The 15545-nt window shown below is 39.8% G+C and overlaps 1 protein-coding gene and 1 long non-coding RNA gene across 7 annotated transcripts; both read right to left on the bottom strand.

The window, feature by feature from the left end:
* Window positions 1-171: 171 nt before the first annotated feature.
* LOC130520759 (uncharacterized) lies at window positions 172-3079 on the bottom strand. Its single transcript, XR_008949037.1, has 3 exons — window positions 2566-3079; window positions 2456-2495; window positions 172-251 (listed from the first exon to the last, which is right to left on the bottom strand). It is a non-coding gene; the product is annotated as an uncharacterized LOC130520759 (long non-coding RNA).
* A 6015-nt stretch (window positions 3080-9094) lies between these two features.
* LOC130520758 (uncharacterized) lies at window positions 9095-13726 on the bottom strand. Of its 6 annotated transcripts, XM_057024476.1 has the most exons (7): window positions 13592-13726; window positions 13174-13502; window positions 12526-12990; window positions 12350-12399; window positions 12166-12264; window positions 9643-9954; window positions 9446-9560 (listed from the first exon to the last, which is right to left on the bottom strand). In XM_057024476.1, exons 2-6 carry the CDS (start codon window positions 13280-13282, stop codon window positions 9754-9756), a joined length of 924 nt encoding a protein of 307 aa, XP_056880456.1. In that variant the 5' UTR covers window positions 13283-13502; window positions 13592-13726; the 3' UTR covers window positions 9446-9560; window positions 9643-9753. The 6 variants fall into 6 exon arrangements, with proteins under 6 accessions (XP_056880461.1, XP_056880456.1, XP_056880459.1 ...); XM_057024479.1 differs by lacking the exon at window positions 13174-13502 and having other exon boundaries at window positions 13592-13725; XM_057024475.1 differs by lacking the exon at window positions 13592-13726 and having other exon boundaries at window positions 13174-13574.
* Between the last annotated feature and the right edge of the window lie 1819 nt (window positions 13727-15545).

Here is a 15545-nt window from a genome sequence, read left to right as displayed (position 1 = left end):
CTGCAGGTCATCTCCTAAGAGCTAACACTGGCCTGTCAATAGGTGAGCCACAAAGGCATCTGGGACCCATTGCTGGTAACGATGGGCGCACATCTACAGAGACAGATAAGAAAACAGGTGAAGACCGGTTTTCAGTTTTCCAGTTTTATTCTTTTAGGTTGTGTTACTCACCATTACATTTTTCCCAGGACCTTGACTTGTCACTCTTACTCCCATCCACTGGCCGTCTATTCCTCTACTTTCAAGGAACTCTAGAAAATAAAACCACTGAGGAGTTTAAATTTAAAATCAGTAACTGTTTTTTCTCATACTTGTTTTTGAACTATAAGCAGATAAAGAGTTTTGACCCTTTCCTGACCTAAATTATAAAGACGAACCTTAACCCTTGTATTATGCTACGGGTCAATTTGACCCGTTTTGGTTTTTGTGTTGACCAAAGTACTGGTTATCTTTGGTTTTTCTTCATGAAATTTTGTGACTTTTCCTCATCTAGGGTCATGAATTGGTGTGTAAAATTTGGACACTGTGGTGTTTAGTGGAATGTCTGTGCAGAGTTTGAATATGAATATTATGTTGCGGGTCATTTGACCCGGACACTTTTATGTGAGTAAGTAGCAGTAAATATCCAAAATAACATGCCTTTTGATGTCCTTCTGATCTACATCAAAGAGTATTGTGCTGTGATGTACATTTAATTGTATTTTGACTGCCAGAGACCCAGGTGCATCGAGGAGGGACTTTCTCTCCCTTTTTCTTGTCACTTTTCTTATGCCATCTCTTTGACCAACACACCAAAAATGAGCTCCAGAACGTTTACAGCTGAAGAAGCTTTATCACAGATTTTGAACTCAGACACTGATGCAGAGGAAGAGGTTTCAGAGACAGAGGATATTTCAGAGACCGAGGACAATGTAACTGATGATCCAGATTTTCAATTTTCTGATGATGAGGAGGATTCAGAGGACGAGCCTGCCGTTGTCTCTCCATTGGATGAAAGCCAAGGAATGCAGCAATCATCATCCACAGAGGAGACATGGGCATCTAAAGATGGTAAAATAAAATGGTCAACATCACCACACCAAAGCCGAGGTAGACTGTCATCTTCCAATGTCATCAAAATGACTCCCGGTCCTACAAGATTTGCTGTCACACGAGTTGATGATATCATATCAACATTTCAGCTCTTCATATCCCCACCAATTGAGAAGATCATACTGGAAATGACCAACTTGGAGGGGAGGCGTGTATTTCAGGAGAAATGGAAGCCACTGGATCAGACTGACTTGCATGCTTACATCGGAATTCTGGTATTAGCTGGAATGTACAGGTCAAAGGGAGAAGCAACTTCAAGTCTATGGGATGAAGAGTATGGAAGGCCAATCTTTCGAGCAACAATGTCTCTGGAGACATTTCACATGATATCTCGTGTGATCCGATTTGACAACCGTGAAACCAGAGCTGGTCGTCGTGAAAGAGACAAACTAGCTGCAATTAGAGATGTATGGGATAAATGGGTTGAAATTCTACCTTTGTTGTACAATCCTGGTCCACATGTTACTGTAGATGAGCGCCTTGTTCCATTTAGGGGGCGCTGTCCTTTCAGACAGTACATGCCCAGTAAGCCTGCCAAGTATGGCATCAAAATGTGGGCGGCCTGTGATGCAAAATCCAGCTATGCATGGAATATGCAAGTGTATACTGGAAAGCTACCTGGAGGAGCATCTGAGAAGAATCAGGGGATGCGTGTGGTGCTGGAGATGAGTGAAGGGTTGCAAGGTCATAACATCACATGTGACAACTTCTTTACATCCTACCGCCTTGGAGAAGAACTTCACAAGAAAAAGCTGACTATGTTGGGAACAGTCAGAAGAAGCAGCAAGAACTTCCCAGTGAAATTCTTAAGATGCAGGGCAGACCTCTGCATTCCTCAGTATTTGTTTTCACGGAGAAAGCAACAGTTGTTTCATACTGCCCAAAGAGAAACAAGAATGTTCTTGTAATGAGCACATGTAAAATGTATTGTTATGTCTCTTTTCTGAATGTTCATATATTCTAAAATAAAGTTGTTGTTGGTTTAAACTGTTTTTTTGTCTGTTTTGAATGGATTTACACAGTACGGGTCAAAATGACCCGCAACATAATTATTGTAATTTTTTTCAACATAATACAAGGTTAAGCTGCAACACAAGCCCTTGTGTTCCTTAATAAAACTCAAACCCTAGTGAAATACTGGACAATTCATACAATTCAATTTGTACTGGTAAAGTACAAATCACTGGTGTACTGGTAAAGTACAAATCACCAAGAGAACCCCCCCCCCCCCCCCTTAACCATCACAGCAAGCGAAAATGGCCCATATTTCCAGCAACAAACCTTTATTATCAAACTCAATGGGCTCACAGCGTTCAGACGTTGTTGCAAGGTCACACTGGTAAACAACACCGGTAACATTGACCTGGTCCTGATGTTTGGCTCGTGGAGCTCCCACCAGCAATCTGGACAAAAACACCTCAATTGGTGAGACGTGGTAGTATTCAAAGACAACTGAGGCTGTTTTGTACTCACAGGTTCCTCCTGGTAGGGTTCTGCTGCTGGTGCAAGGCCACAGAGAATCCGAACAGGCTTCCCGGGTCTCCGCTTTTTGTGAGCACATTTTTTGTGTCTAGATTGAATGCTGAAACTTGGAAATGCCAGAAGTTGCACAGACACACCGTGAACCAGTGCATCACTGTGATTTTCCAGGTAGACATTTTGCAGAAACTTCACTCGCCGAGAAAACACGTGCAACCGCTGACAGAATAGGGATCAAGGTTTCTAACTAGCTCACCTCAACCACAGACAAAGGACAGGGTGTGGTGCTATTTACCACCACACAAATATAGCTGCGACGTTGCGCTTTATGACTTCTAACATTAGTAAATATTAACCCACTTTTACTTTGGTGGGTACATGAGAGACTTTCTGAGCAAAAGTCTTGTGGCCTGCACAGATAATCAGTCATGAGTAGATGTGTACAGATACAAATAAAGTCTCAACAGCACCTCCACTCGCTCTGCAAAAGGAAGCAACACTAACGAGTTGCACCGCCACTGTAAACTTGGTAAATTGCAACCAGGCCTATGAAACAATGTGCTTAGTGATATGTGCACTGCAGAAACAACCTTTTTTGAGTATCATGACTATGAAATAGACAAACATTGCAATAGTACATCTGTATTCCAGAGCATGACCACATGTCATTTTTTTTTATTATTGCATGGTTTCCTTGATACTTTCTTAGTTACACAATTGTTATTGTTATTGTACATCACATTCACACCTGCACCACAGCAAAAATGAAACTCAATTATTCATTTGCATTTGGACTGTCACTGCTCTCTCTCTCTCTCTCTCTGTCCCTCACACACGCACACGCACACACACAGACACACACACACACAAACACACACACATACACTCTTTCTCTCTTTCTTGCTCTCTTTCTCACTTGCATGGTGACAAAGGACCATGGAAAATTCACACATTCGTGGTGGGTTTGGTCATAATGAGGCTTTAGGGTCTACTTCTTTTTAAAGCATATGAAAATAAAACTGCTTCTCAGATGTTTCAAGAATTGCAATTTTTATTTATTTTTAAATTCCCAACAGAGAGATTTTATGGCGAACATGCGTAACAAAAAACATGTCAAAAATGTTTCATCATCTGTCTACTTAGTTTGATTTTTGATCCTTGGACCACTGGTGCAGCTGTCCTTCACCTACACCCACTAATAGTTTTAGCAGTTGTTATCTAATGCTATGAATGGGTTAACTGAAGAGGCAGAGGGTAAATTTTGAGCTGATAAATCTTTTCTTTTGTCTATACTGATTAAGGTCAACTCACTAAAAGGTCAGAGCTGCACAATGTTAACCGCATGTACTAAAATTGGTTGAGGCATTTGTTGGGGCCAGTATCCTGTTGAGCAAGTCATATGGGTTCTGGTAAAAGAAAGACATGCAGCCAACCGCAGTCTACTTCTTACCTCTGGCTTGTTTTCTTTCAAAGGTGATGAGAAGCAAATACCACAGACCGATGTTTGTTTGGGCAAGGCATGTAGTCGAAATGGAAACTTATTTTTTTCCTTACCAAAAACAAAAATGGTTGTCATATCTATAAATAGTAACAATGCATATTTAACTTGGATTATGAATTACAAAACTTGCCTATTTGTACTGGCATGAAAAAAATGGACAACAATGACTCAAATTTAATTCCTGTGAGGTGCACCTTCAGGTGCTGACAGTGCAATGGCCGTAAAAAAATGGCCGGTGGGAGTTGATAGTAATTCACAGTAACGTGCAACTGAAACTGATCTGTTAATCATGATTTCTTAAAAATAGATGCTCAGGATATGCTTGCTAGGTCATGAGATCATCAAATACAGTTCAGTGCAGCTGAAGTGATAGATGAACTTTAGATTTTCTAAATGACAAATTGAATATAGTAACTTCCATTTCAGTAGGAAATGTGTCAAAAATAACCAACAAGCACAAGTAAAGAATCAAAAGGCCATGCACATCTTATTGTGAGGATAAATGAATATTACTTCCCCACTTCTACAAAAAAATCTAGTCTTTCTTCTCAGCTATAGCACATGTGACTCAAAATGATAGTACTGGTCTAACGTCCCCCAACACACACACAACACCACACACCACCACACACACACACACACACACACACACACACACACATGCATGCACGCATGCACACATGGTTGGGCCACCACCTCAAGGTGGAGAAAAGATGCAATGCAGTATAATGTATAAATTTAATTATCAAGTATTTTGGCTGTAGTTATTTTATTTATTTTGTGGTAGGTTTTTTGCTAAAAGAGAGTAAAAGGTTATTTGAAAATAACCTTTGAATATCTTATCTGGGCTGATGTGCATGTTTCATCCTAAACAACCACAAACTGACAAATGAAATATCTTATTTCATTTCATTCCTTCCTTTTCTTCACAGGGGGCCTATCGCTACTTGCTTGAATGAGTTGCCAGCTCATTGCAGCATTTGGAGGTGCATTACCTTGCTCAAGGGTACCTCGGCTACACTCCAAATGTGTCCTGACACCTGGCCCTACTACCAGAACACTTGTTTTGTAGGCACTGGGCCTTGAACCAAGACCCCTCTGCTCCTAAACCCAGTCTCTGACAGACTTTTTTTTATTGTCAAATTAATTTGGATTTGAGCCCATGGGTTTATTTCTGAGCATCGAGTGTGAGAGTTATTTGGGTTCTTCTTTCATTTCCTGACATCAAAGGATGTCACAAGAAGCAGAAGAGCCAGAGCAGTTATATAGTGATGCTGGTGATGTGATGTGCTTTTACGTGTGAAGATTCCAAAATAAAGGTTACAGTTTGACATAAAATGTTGTGAAGATACTTTGTTTAAAAATTCACTTATGGGTCATGTTAAGGGGTGCAATATACCAAAGCGCTTATTCTCTCTCTGAGGATTTAAACACTTATTTCTGTGAGTGAATATGAATTATGTCATCAAGTTAATGTCTTTTTAATTTATTTGACCCCCCACCCCCCGATGAGCCCCAGATTGTGCAAAAAAGAACCTTAAAATTTAAAATTAGTGTCATTGAGGGACTCATTCCCCTCCTGATATTTCCCACAGTGTCTCGTTCATGATCAGCATCAGACAGTCATTTCCAGTCATTAATGTTCCACCCTTTTTCTGTGTTTATTAACAAATTGGACTAACCCTTTGCTTTTTGATGAAACTGTATATAAACCTTGTGAACTGCTCTTCATGTTTCGAGTTGCGGCTCTACTTTAGGGCCGAAAACTTAAACCTCAAATGGACACCAAAGGAAGTTTGGATTTTGATTCTTTGGAATTTTATTTTCTCAGTGCATGCACAGCAAATCACCAGCAGGGACATTACACCTTTTAAATACCTGCTAGATTGCATGCTTTGTTGACTTGATTCTGCCTCTGCCTCCATCAACTTTTAGGTTTCGCATGTTGGGTTATGAATTTTAAAAGTAGTAACAAGGACTAAACCACAATAACAAAGATCACATAAAATGCTTCTCATGCTCAGATTTTATATTGATTTTATATTGAATGCTCGTGCGTTAAAGTTTACCCTCAACCGCATCAGCAAAGACGAATTAAAGAGTCTGTAGTCTGAAAATGTGATGGGCATATTTACAAAAAAACATTTCCTGCTTTTCAGCCAATCAGAATAGTTACACTGTAAGCGTTCCCATATTGAGAGGACTGTTAGTGAGCTACCACACCAATTGTGCAAGAGAAAGATGCTGCATCACATGATTGGAGGTCTGGCTGCTCTGATTCTCCTCAGTAGGTTATGTAAGTGCCCTTTTTTATGTTGAAATGACTGCAACCAATATAATTCCAGTTAAAAGATCGAAACAGGTAGATACTAATTTGCTTTGTTTCTTCTGTTGTTTCCATTGCCTCCAGCTCAAAATGAAGACGTTCCTCACAAGATCCCTGTGCGTTAACCAGGGCGATAATGTCACCTTGACATGTCCAGGCTCTTCTGATGTAACTGGGTTTTTCTTACACAAAATAAAGTTCGGTTACTTAGCTCAGACATTTGCAAGTGGCTACGGCAAAGTGTCGCTCCAAGGACAGTTTAACACACCAAGATTTACAGCAACCACAGAGAATTCTCTGCATCTTTTTAAGATCAGAAACGCTTCCAAAGAAGATGAAGCGACATACTTGTGTCAAGCAGGAACAGCGTACGAATGTCATTTACCAACGGAACAGTTTTGATTGTGAACGGTAACGTAAGACCACACCTGAGTCTTTTTTCTGGTGAAAGAGTTGAGAATAACATGCTTTCTCTTTTCCATCCACTTCACCCAGACCACAAAGGTCAGAACTCGCTACAGGTGAAACAAAGCAAATCAGTCCACCCGGGTGGGTCGGTGACTCTCCAGTGCTCGCTCCACTCCAAGAAGGAAAAAAAACAGCACACGTGTCCAGCTGAAGACAATGTGTACTGGATCAGACTGGGGTCAGGAGAATCCCACCCCAGTATCATTTACACACCCAGCCACAGCAGCTGTGAAGGGGAGGAAAGAAGCTGTTTTTATACTTTGTCCAAAACGGTCAACGTCTCTGATAAAGGAACGTACTACTACTGCGCAGTGGACATGTGTGGGCAGATCCTTTTTGGTGGAGGAACCACGCAGCTGCCAAGTAAAGGAAACATATTTAATATTACCTGTATTAATATATTTACTGACAATTAACCAATTTTTCTTGTATAGTTTTGATGAGGTTGGCTGGATAATTTGCAGTGCTGTCCTTCTTTTGTTCTCTTTGGACTTTTGCAAGGCAGTTCTCAGATAAGCAGGAGTGTGGTGATTATGCAATCATTTACTTGGTAAAAACATCCGAAGCATCTCAAAGCTCTACTGCGCTATTGTGAACTTGTTTTCAGTTTATTCGAGGTAATTAGTGCTGCAGACCTAAAAAAACAACAACAAAAAAGATCTCCCATCTTCATCAGTTTTATTTAACATGTAAAGGAGTAATATGGGTTGGGTGGCAGGAAAGATGCTGGATTTGCTGGTATTGGGTTAAAGTTGGAAACATTTTTTGAATTGACTGAACAAACTGTGCTATTATCATTTGTGGCACAACTATATACGTATAAATATATTGTGTTACTGCGTGTATGGAACTGTTAGGTTACTATATTTGTGGCAGCCAAAGTTTGCAGACACTTAATGTCTATGTACCACATCGACATCAGTGCTGGAGTAATTTTATTTTCTCCCTACAAATTAACAAATATCAAACACGCACTGGTGCTGTGTCACAGTGGATACATTGAGTTCCTCACTATCGAGGGTATAGGGGTTGATTTTGGACACCGCCTCAGATTTACACGTCATCATTGAAGATTTAACGTGTGTTGATTATTTTCAGGATGGCGAGTTGAGAGAAGAGAGCTATGTAACGCTGAATTTCCCCTCAAGAAAGAAAAGGCATGCAGCAAGGGGGAGTTACCCCCAGAGTGCATTTACTCTGGTGTCAGAGGCTGAAAAGACTTTGAATGTGAAATTTAGAAAGAAAGAAATAAGAAAATCATTCAAGAGGTATTTCACCCAGGATGACAAAATTGGATGCGTCTTTGCTGTGGACCTAATGTGTGAGTGGTGACTCTGAATAATCACTCTGCAACAAAAAAAACGATTGTTGACATGTGGTTATAAATGTGGCCAGAATGAGCAGAAAGGCAAATGTGCACACATCAGGAAATGATGCTAGAATCTAAGTTTCAGTCTGAGGGGAACTAAGTACTGGTTTACTGCAAAATAAATAAATAAATATATATATACCAAACTCATTATATCTGTTTTCACATAGAATTCTCATTTTATTGTCATTTATTTTTTTAATGTTATGAGATGGTATGCCAAAAAACCCAAACCCCCAAAAAATGACCGATTATTGTAGTTAATTTTGTCCTCAAAGCTCATTAAAGTGGTCGTAAAGCAACTTAAACCTTTTTTTTCTGTGTGTGAATGAACTGAATCAACAACAACACATTTAGGGAAACGTTGGGGTGGTCCATTTGTCACCAATCCCCCATTTAAATATTCACCATGTGCTGGTGATGTGTTAGTTATCAGTGGATACTTCAAGGTACGGCAAAGCAGGCGTTAAACTGAGTTACATTGTGGCGGACACATAGGGGTGTATCTCACACCCAGGTGATGCATGGGGTGATGGGCGTGGTTAGCCCTTCATTAGATGCACTGTTCGAAGCGCCATTTAGTATTGTCTGGTGGATGCGGAATAAAGACGTTTAAACCATCTGCTCAGTCTGAGTCGTTCCTCGTCCTGCCACATGTCACAATAACATCAGCACAGTTTTGCCTTTAGGTACAGTCAACTTTCCCCTGCTGCCCCCGAGAGGCATGGCATTTAGTTAACAGTGAGTTAAATACGTAAAACACAGCATCTCTTTGCACACATTTCATTTGTTAATGAATGAAAATGACCAAAATATGGTAAATGAAGTATAATGTAGAAGTCAGCCTTAATCAGCCCTCCTCCAGAGTATTCCCTGACATCAGAGTAGATGCTTCTTTCTTCCTTCTCTGTATCATCATTTCTCACTGATTTTCTTCGAGCAATGTTTGGAATGGCGTAAACCAAATCCTGCTCCTCACTGGTCTGGGAGAAACATGGAAATCTTATTATTAACATTATGTATGGCTGTTTATCATGTCTTTACCTGTTGATTGCAGTGATCAACACTGACTTTTACAGCAGTTCTTTGCAGAGTAAAACGAGCTGTTTGGTGAAAGAAAAGTACACAAGTGAAGTAAATTTGCCCAAAATGCTTCTCAAGTAACTTTAAGACATTTAAGAGACGTGTTTCTTACCAGTGCAACAGCCACAAAGGTTTTCTTCTGCTTAGTCCTCAGATAAATAAAAAGGACGATGAGACCAACGGACACAGCAGCACCGAGTGTGTATAAACTGTGGAGATTATATGGCCATCTTTAATTTTCACTGAAATCATAAAATTAAAATAATTAGCATATTTATTGCCAATTTGAAATACAGGAAGTAGAATGTAAAAATCAACTTTTACCTTCAATTTTGGGCTCTGAGCAGTTCCCCCATGTCTGCTCACATTTTCCTATGGAACAACACAAATCTCCAGAAGAGCAGATGTTACTGAAGACGCTGTTTCTGGATCTGTTTAAGTTGTTTTCATCCACTTCCACGTTGTTTCTGCAATGAAAACTGAAAAATGGCCCAACAGATCTGGAGCCACAGCAGCGGCTGTTGAGGTCATCCAGAGACGTTGGGTTCTCGGAGTCAGAGAGGACGGGACACTGGAGGAGCACAGAGCGTTCTCCAGGGGTCGGATCATAGGGATGAGCCGTGGGGACACCATCACCTTCGCGTTCTGAGACAAAATTAGGCACAAATGAATTCTGATAAATGAACTGTGATGTTCCAAGATGAACTATGTCCAAACCAGCAGATATTCACCTACTACTGTTAGGTCTACTCTTTTCAAAAATGCACTTTTCCCCGTCATGCAGAAATAAACTCCAGTATCATCCACACGTGTGTTATTAATAACCAAAACAAATGATCCTGATTCAATTTTGGTTGTGAAGTGAGAATCTTTTGTATGATGAGATGATTTTCCGAGGCGTTCAGGTAAGAATCCAGGAATAACTCTGATCCATAAGAGGGTTTCTAACGTCTTGCGGGGACACTTCAGTCTCACAGTCTCTCCAACAGTTACATTCTTGGTCTCAATGTTGTTATTTGTGCATCCTGTAAAGGCAAATAATACACCCAACATAGGAAAATGTGTTTGATCTCTCCAAAATGACAGAGTAAAGAGCAGATTCTTGGAACTAATTAGTAAAAAAAAATAGTTTCCTGGGTTACTTACCCCCAAATCTGACAGGAAAGAGGAGGATATAAAATAGAATCAGCATTCTCTATTTAGTGCGCCTGTCGCGTCTCACGGGTTAAAGGTGCTGCTCAAATGATCAGATGAAGGAAACAGTTTCATTACAGTGTGCTTGGTTCTCAGTAAGAGCACAGGGAAGTGATATCAGCTCGTTTTCCAACCTCTGAAAACTGAAGCAGAGTTTTTAAGTTTTTAAAGTAAAAGCACTGTGATGACATTTCCCCTTTCTTAAATCTGAGAGATATTTAGTTTTGATGGTGAAGGATTTCATTTGAATTTTAGCTCCCTGACTCGCCAACCAGAAATTTACAGTAGTAACCCAAAAATTATGTTTAGAAGAGATTTTGGTTTGTGTTTTAGCACATCCAATGAGATCATCTACACTTCAAACCAATTTAATTTAAACTAATTTACTAATAATTACATGTATTTAATATAGAATAATATTAAGAATGAACAAACTCTCTCCTTGAGGCAAGTGTGGTGAGGCAGAAACCATGAAATGACCCTGTTTCCTTTAACCCAACTGGTAGAGAGAGAAGAGGTGCAATAGAGGGGGGTTAGAAAGACAATAGACACGTTCAGCACAAAAATATTTAGATTTAAAATTCAAAGAACAATAATATACAAGTCTGTTTAAGCGAAGTGGAAAACAAATGTGTAATGACTTCATCTACCACGAGGGGGAGACATACATGCTGCAGTACATATTCAAATTGTACTGTAGCACCAACAATTACGCATTTGTGCTTGAACTTGCAGCAGTTTTTGAACCTGAACTGGAACCAGTAGGTCTGTTTGATGTGGCTCAATCTAATAGGCAGTCCATCAAAGTCTGGTGACATCCTGATGTGCAGAATTATTTAAAAATGATAAACTAGGATTTCATTATTAATTATTAATTATTATTATGTTTTGGTCTAATCAGCTCACATAAAAGATTCTTATAAAGCTAGCCACACGGTGCTTTAATACTAGACCAATGTCTGCGGATGTCCAGACCTCCAATGGATATAAAGAATAGTTGAACATTTTTCGCTTAATTTATAATCTAGGCCAATGGTTTGACAAACAATTATGTGGTTTAGACAGTTCATATGTTTCAATGTCCGTGTATATTGATGCATCTGTTCATTTTCAACCAAATGTCTGTTTTCCTTATATACATAGTAACTTATTAACGGCTGCCTTACAAATAAACTTAAATTATTGGGAAAAATCTGTAACAAAACATAAAAGGTAAATTTTTAGCCTTTTATTAAACACACTAAAGCAAACTTTTAGTTAATTCTGGTTTATAATAACATAAATGCTTTTGCTGGGACACACCAGCATTATTTTGAGCAAGTTTCAGAACAGTTAACAAACCTACAAAAAAGACAATACGGAAATTAAAACACCAAAAGTGCTAAAAAGGAAAATCTACAATCATCACAATAATACAATGAACAATAATAAGAAAAAATTTCAGGTTGAGAGGAGCAGAACTGATCAAACCTGACCAGACCAATTTTAAATTTTAAATCGGTCCTTCTATGGATACAAAGCAGCTCTTAAAACTCTTAAAAGCTGAGCGATAACGTCGACATATTTGTATCTGTGTGTAATTTTATTTGAATTGTCTTAATAAACAATGTGTTTCCTACATTTGCATTAATTTCCTGTAACGGGGGTCCTCACTTCAGAGTAGACTGTTTCTTTGTCTTTGAGACGACCTCTGTCTGGTTGAGCTTTGCTCCTGGTGAAGACTGGAGCAGAATAACACATCTCCTCTTCTGTCTGAGCAGACACAGGGAAAAATCTCATGTTAATCAAAAATCAGTATTTACACGTCTATAACGCTTTTGATTGTTCTGATCCTCACCGGCTGAGTGTCCTCGTCACTCGCGCCTGTTGTGCAACTGAGTACGGCAGCTGTTTTAAAAATAAGAGAAAAAAAGCAGCTGTTTCAGAAGGTATTTTATTGAATATATTCTCACTGAACAATAATGGGAAATAATTTTACATTTTTAAACTCCTTAAAAAAAAATTAAAACGTACCCTCGCAACAGCTCGAAGATTTTCCCTTTAGGATCCAAACCAGGCAGACATTTACAATAACACTTGCAACCAAAGCAGCAGCCAGCAGAACCACCAATATAGTGTTCTCATCTAAGACCCCTGCAGTCCTGAAGTTGAGGGTTCCAAAGAAAAACTCCCCACATGTGGCCACAGCGCAGGAAAAGGGCCCAGCATCAGAGGAGCCCAGTAACTCTGAGCTGCTGCTCTCCCATTTCTGTGGAGCGCCACCTCTGACACCACCCTGGCATCCATCCTGGCGGCCTCCGTGTGCAGCAAAGACACTGGGATAAGATGCATCAGGTCCAGACTGGAACCAGCACACGTTGCGCTCTGTTCTGCAGGTTGTGTTTTCAGAGTCAGAGAGGACAGAACACTGCAGCGTCACTGAACGCACCGAATCAGACGGAGGCACTTGGATTACGGCTTTGACATCAGGCTCCGTCCCTGAGAAATTGAAATAGGACAAGAAACATGTCGGGTTTCTGTCAAATCTATCGCTCTGAATCACAGACTTTGCTGCTGCAGCCATGTAAATGTTCCCACTGTGGCAGAAATAAAGATATCTTATCTTACCTCTAACATTTTAAAAGAATATGAAATTAAATTGTTATTTTACATCATTCTTACCTGGAATTCTGAGAAATATCCCATGAAGAAATGTCATGCTTGTATAAGTAGTTTTAATACAGTAATAAAATCCTGCATCATGTGGAGTCACTGACAGAATATGCAACATAAACGTGCCAGGCCCTGTTCACAAATAAAATGAGAGGAATTGTTTGGAGCCTTGTAGTCAAAATAATAAATGACTCCCACGACATCAGGTGGGCTTCCAGGAACAAATCTGATCCAATAGAACATTGTTGGCTCTCCAGATTGCTCGCGTTCACAAGTCAGAGTCACATTTTCTCCAACATCAGCCCGTTTCATCTCAAAGTGCTGCTCATCCACCCCACCTAAAGAAAACAGCCAATGCAGTAACATGGGCACTATTCTGTGTTAACGTTGAATACAAATGGAATAAAAGAGGACTGTATATACTTACGCACGAGTCGGAGGCTCAGCAGATAAAATATAAACCTCATGTTTGGCTAATCCAGCTAAGGAGACGGTTAGATGGGCTGAAATGTCAAAAATGTCCATCTTATGTACTCGTATCAAATGGGAGGGCGCAGAAACACCATCCTCTGATTGGACTAGATTATCATAAAAAGAGACGCACAAATCAGATCAAAGACAGCAGCTCATTGTCGGTCAAACACTGAGGACACCAGACTTTGGAAGAATCTGTCAATTAGTTTTCTTTTCTCTTCATATGTAGAAATTCAGCATTAATCAAACTACTGTGGAAGAACCCCCCACAGACGGCCCCCCACCCCTCACACACACACACACACACACACACACACACACACACACACACACACACACACACACACACACACACACACACAGGCAACAGAACGTTCACAGTCCAGCCCAGGAAGCCGTGCTCCACATTGAAGCCGAAACGACACAAATGAGGGTTCAAGTTTCATGTTGGCTGATGTTATTGTGAGCTGTGACCTCACAGGCTGCTGAGAAGGAGCTTTCCTGGATAGAAATGTGTTAATATAAGATAACGAACTGGTTGAGGACGTTATTGTAAAATACAAATACCGGTAAATAACATCAAGGTAAACTTAATTTGTATGTGCACCATTGATTGTTATTCATATTTTACATTTTACCAAACCCCTGTTTGTCTCTCATTCATTGGTTTTTGACAAAAATAAGGAAGTCTTCAGGAGGAGGCGGAGGTGACTCTAGGGGGCGCTGCAGTTAAGATATGCTTAGATATCACCAAAATGCCCAAATGCATCACTATATTTGTTGCAGCCAAAGTTTGCAGACACATGTCTATGTACCACATCGACATCAGTGCTGGAGTAATTTTATTTTCTCCACAAATTAACAAATATCAAACAAGCACTGGTGCTGTGTCACAGTGGATACATTGCGTTCCTCACTATAGAGGGTATAGGGGTTGGTTTTGGACACCGCCTCAGATTTACACGTCATCATTGGAGATTTAACGTGTGTTGATTATTTTCAGGATGGCGAGTTGAGAGAAGAAGCTATGTAACGCTGAATTTCCCCTCAAGAAAGAAAAGGCATGCAGCAAAGGGGGAGTTACCCCCAGAGTGCATTTACTCTGGTGTCAGAGGCTGAAAAGACTTTGAATGTGAAATTTAGAAATAGAAAGAAATAAGAAAATCATTCAAGAGGTATTTCACCCAGGATGACACAATGGATGCGTCTTTGCTGTGGACCTAATGTGTGAGTTGTGACTCTGAATAATCACTCTGCAACAAAAACCACAAAGATTGTTGACATGTGGTTATAAATGTGGGCAGAATGAGCAGAATGGCAAATGTGCACACATCAGGAAATGATGCGAGAATCTAAGTTTCAGTCTGAGGGGAACTAAGTACTGGTTTACTGCAAAATAAATAAATAAAATATATATATACCAAACTCATTATATCCGTTTTCATATAGAATTCTCATTTTATTGTCATTTATTTTTGTTATGAGATGGTATGCCAATAAACCCAAAACCCCAAAAAATGACCCATTATTGTAGTTGATTTTGTCCTCAAAGCTCATTAAAGTGGTCGTAAAGCAACTTAAACAGTTTTTTTTTGTGTGTGAATGAACTGAATCAACAACAACACCATTTTAGGGAAACGTTGGGGTGGTCCATTTGTCACCAATCCCCCATTAAATATTCACCATGTGCTGGTGATGTGTTAGTTATCAGTGGATACTTCAAGGTACAGCAAAGCAGGCGTTAAACTGAGTTAAGGGGAAAGTTGACTGTACCTAAAGGCAAAACTGTGCTGAACTCATGTTATTGTGACGTTGTGGCAGGACGAGAAACGACTCAGACTGAGCAGATGTTTAAACGTCTTTATTCCGCATCCACCAGACAATAATAAATGGCGCTTCGAACAGTG

The sequence above is a fragment of the Takifugu flavidus genome, unplaced genomic scaffold (genome assembly GCF_003711565.1).
Source record: "Takifugu flavidus isolate HTHZ2018 unplaced genomic scaffold, ASM371156v2 ctg509, whole genome shotgun sequence".
Lineage (NCBI taxonomy): Eukaryota > Metazoa > Chordata > Actinopteri > Tetraodontiformes > Tetraodontidae > Takifugu > Takifugu flavidus.
This window is presented reverse-complemented; position numbering and strand designations above follow the sequence as displayed.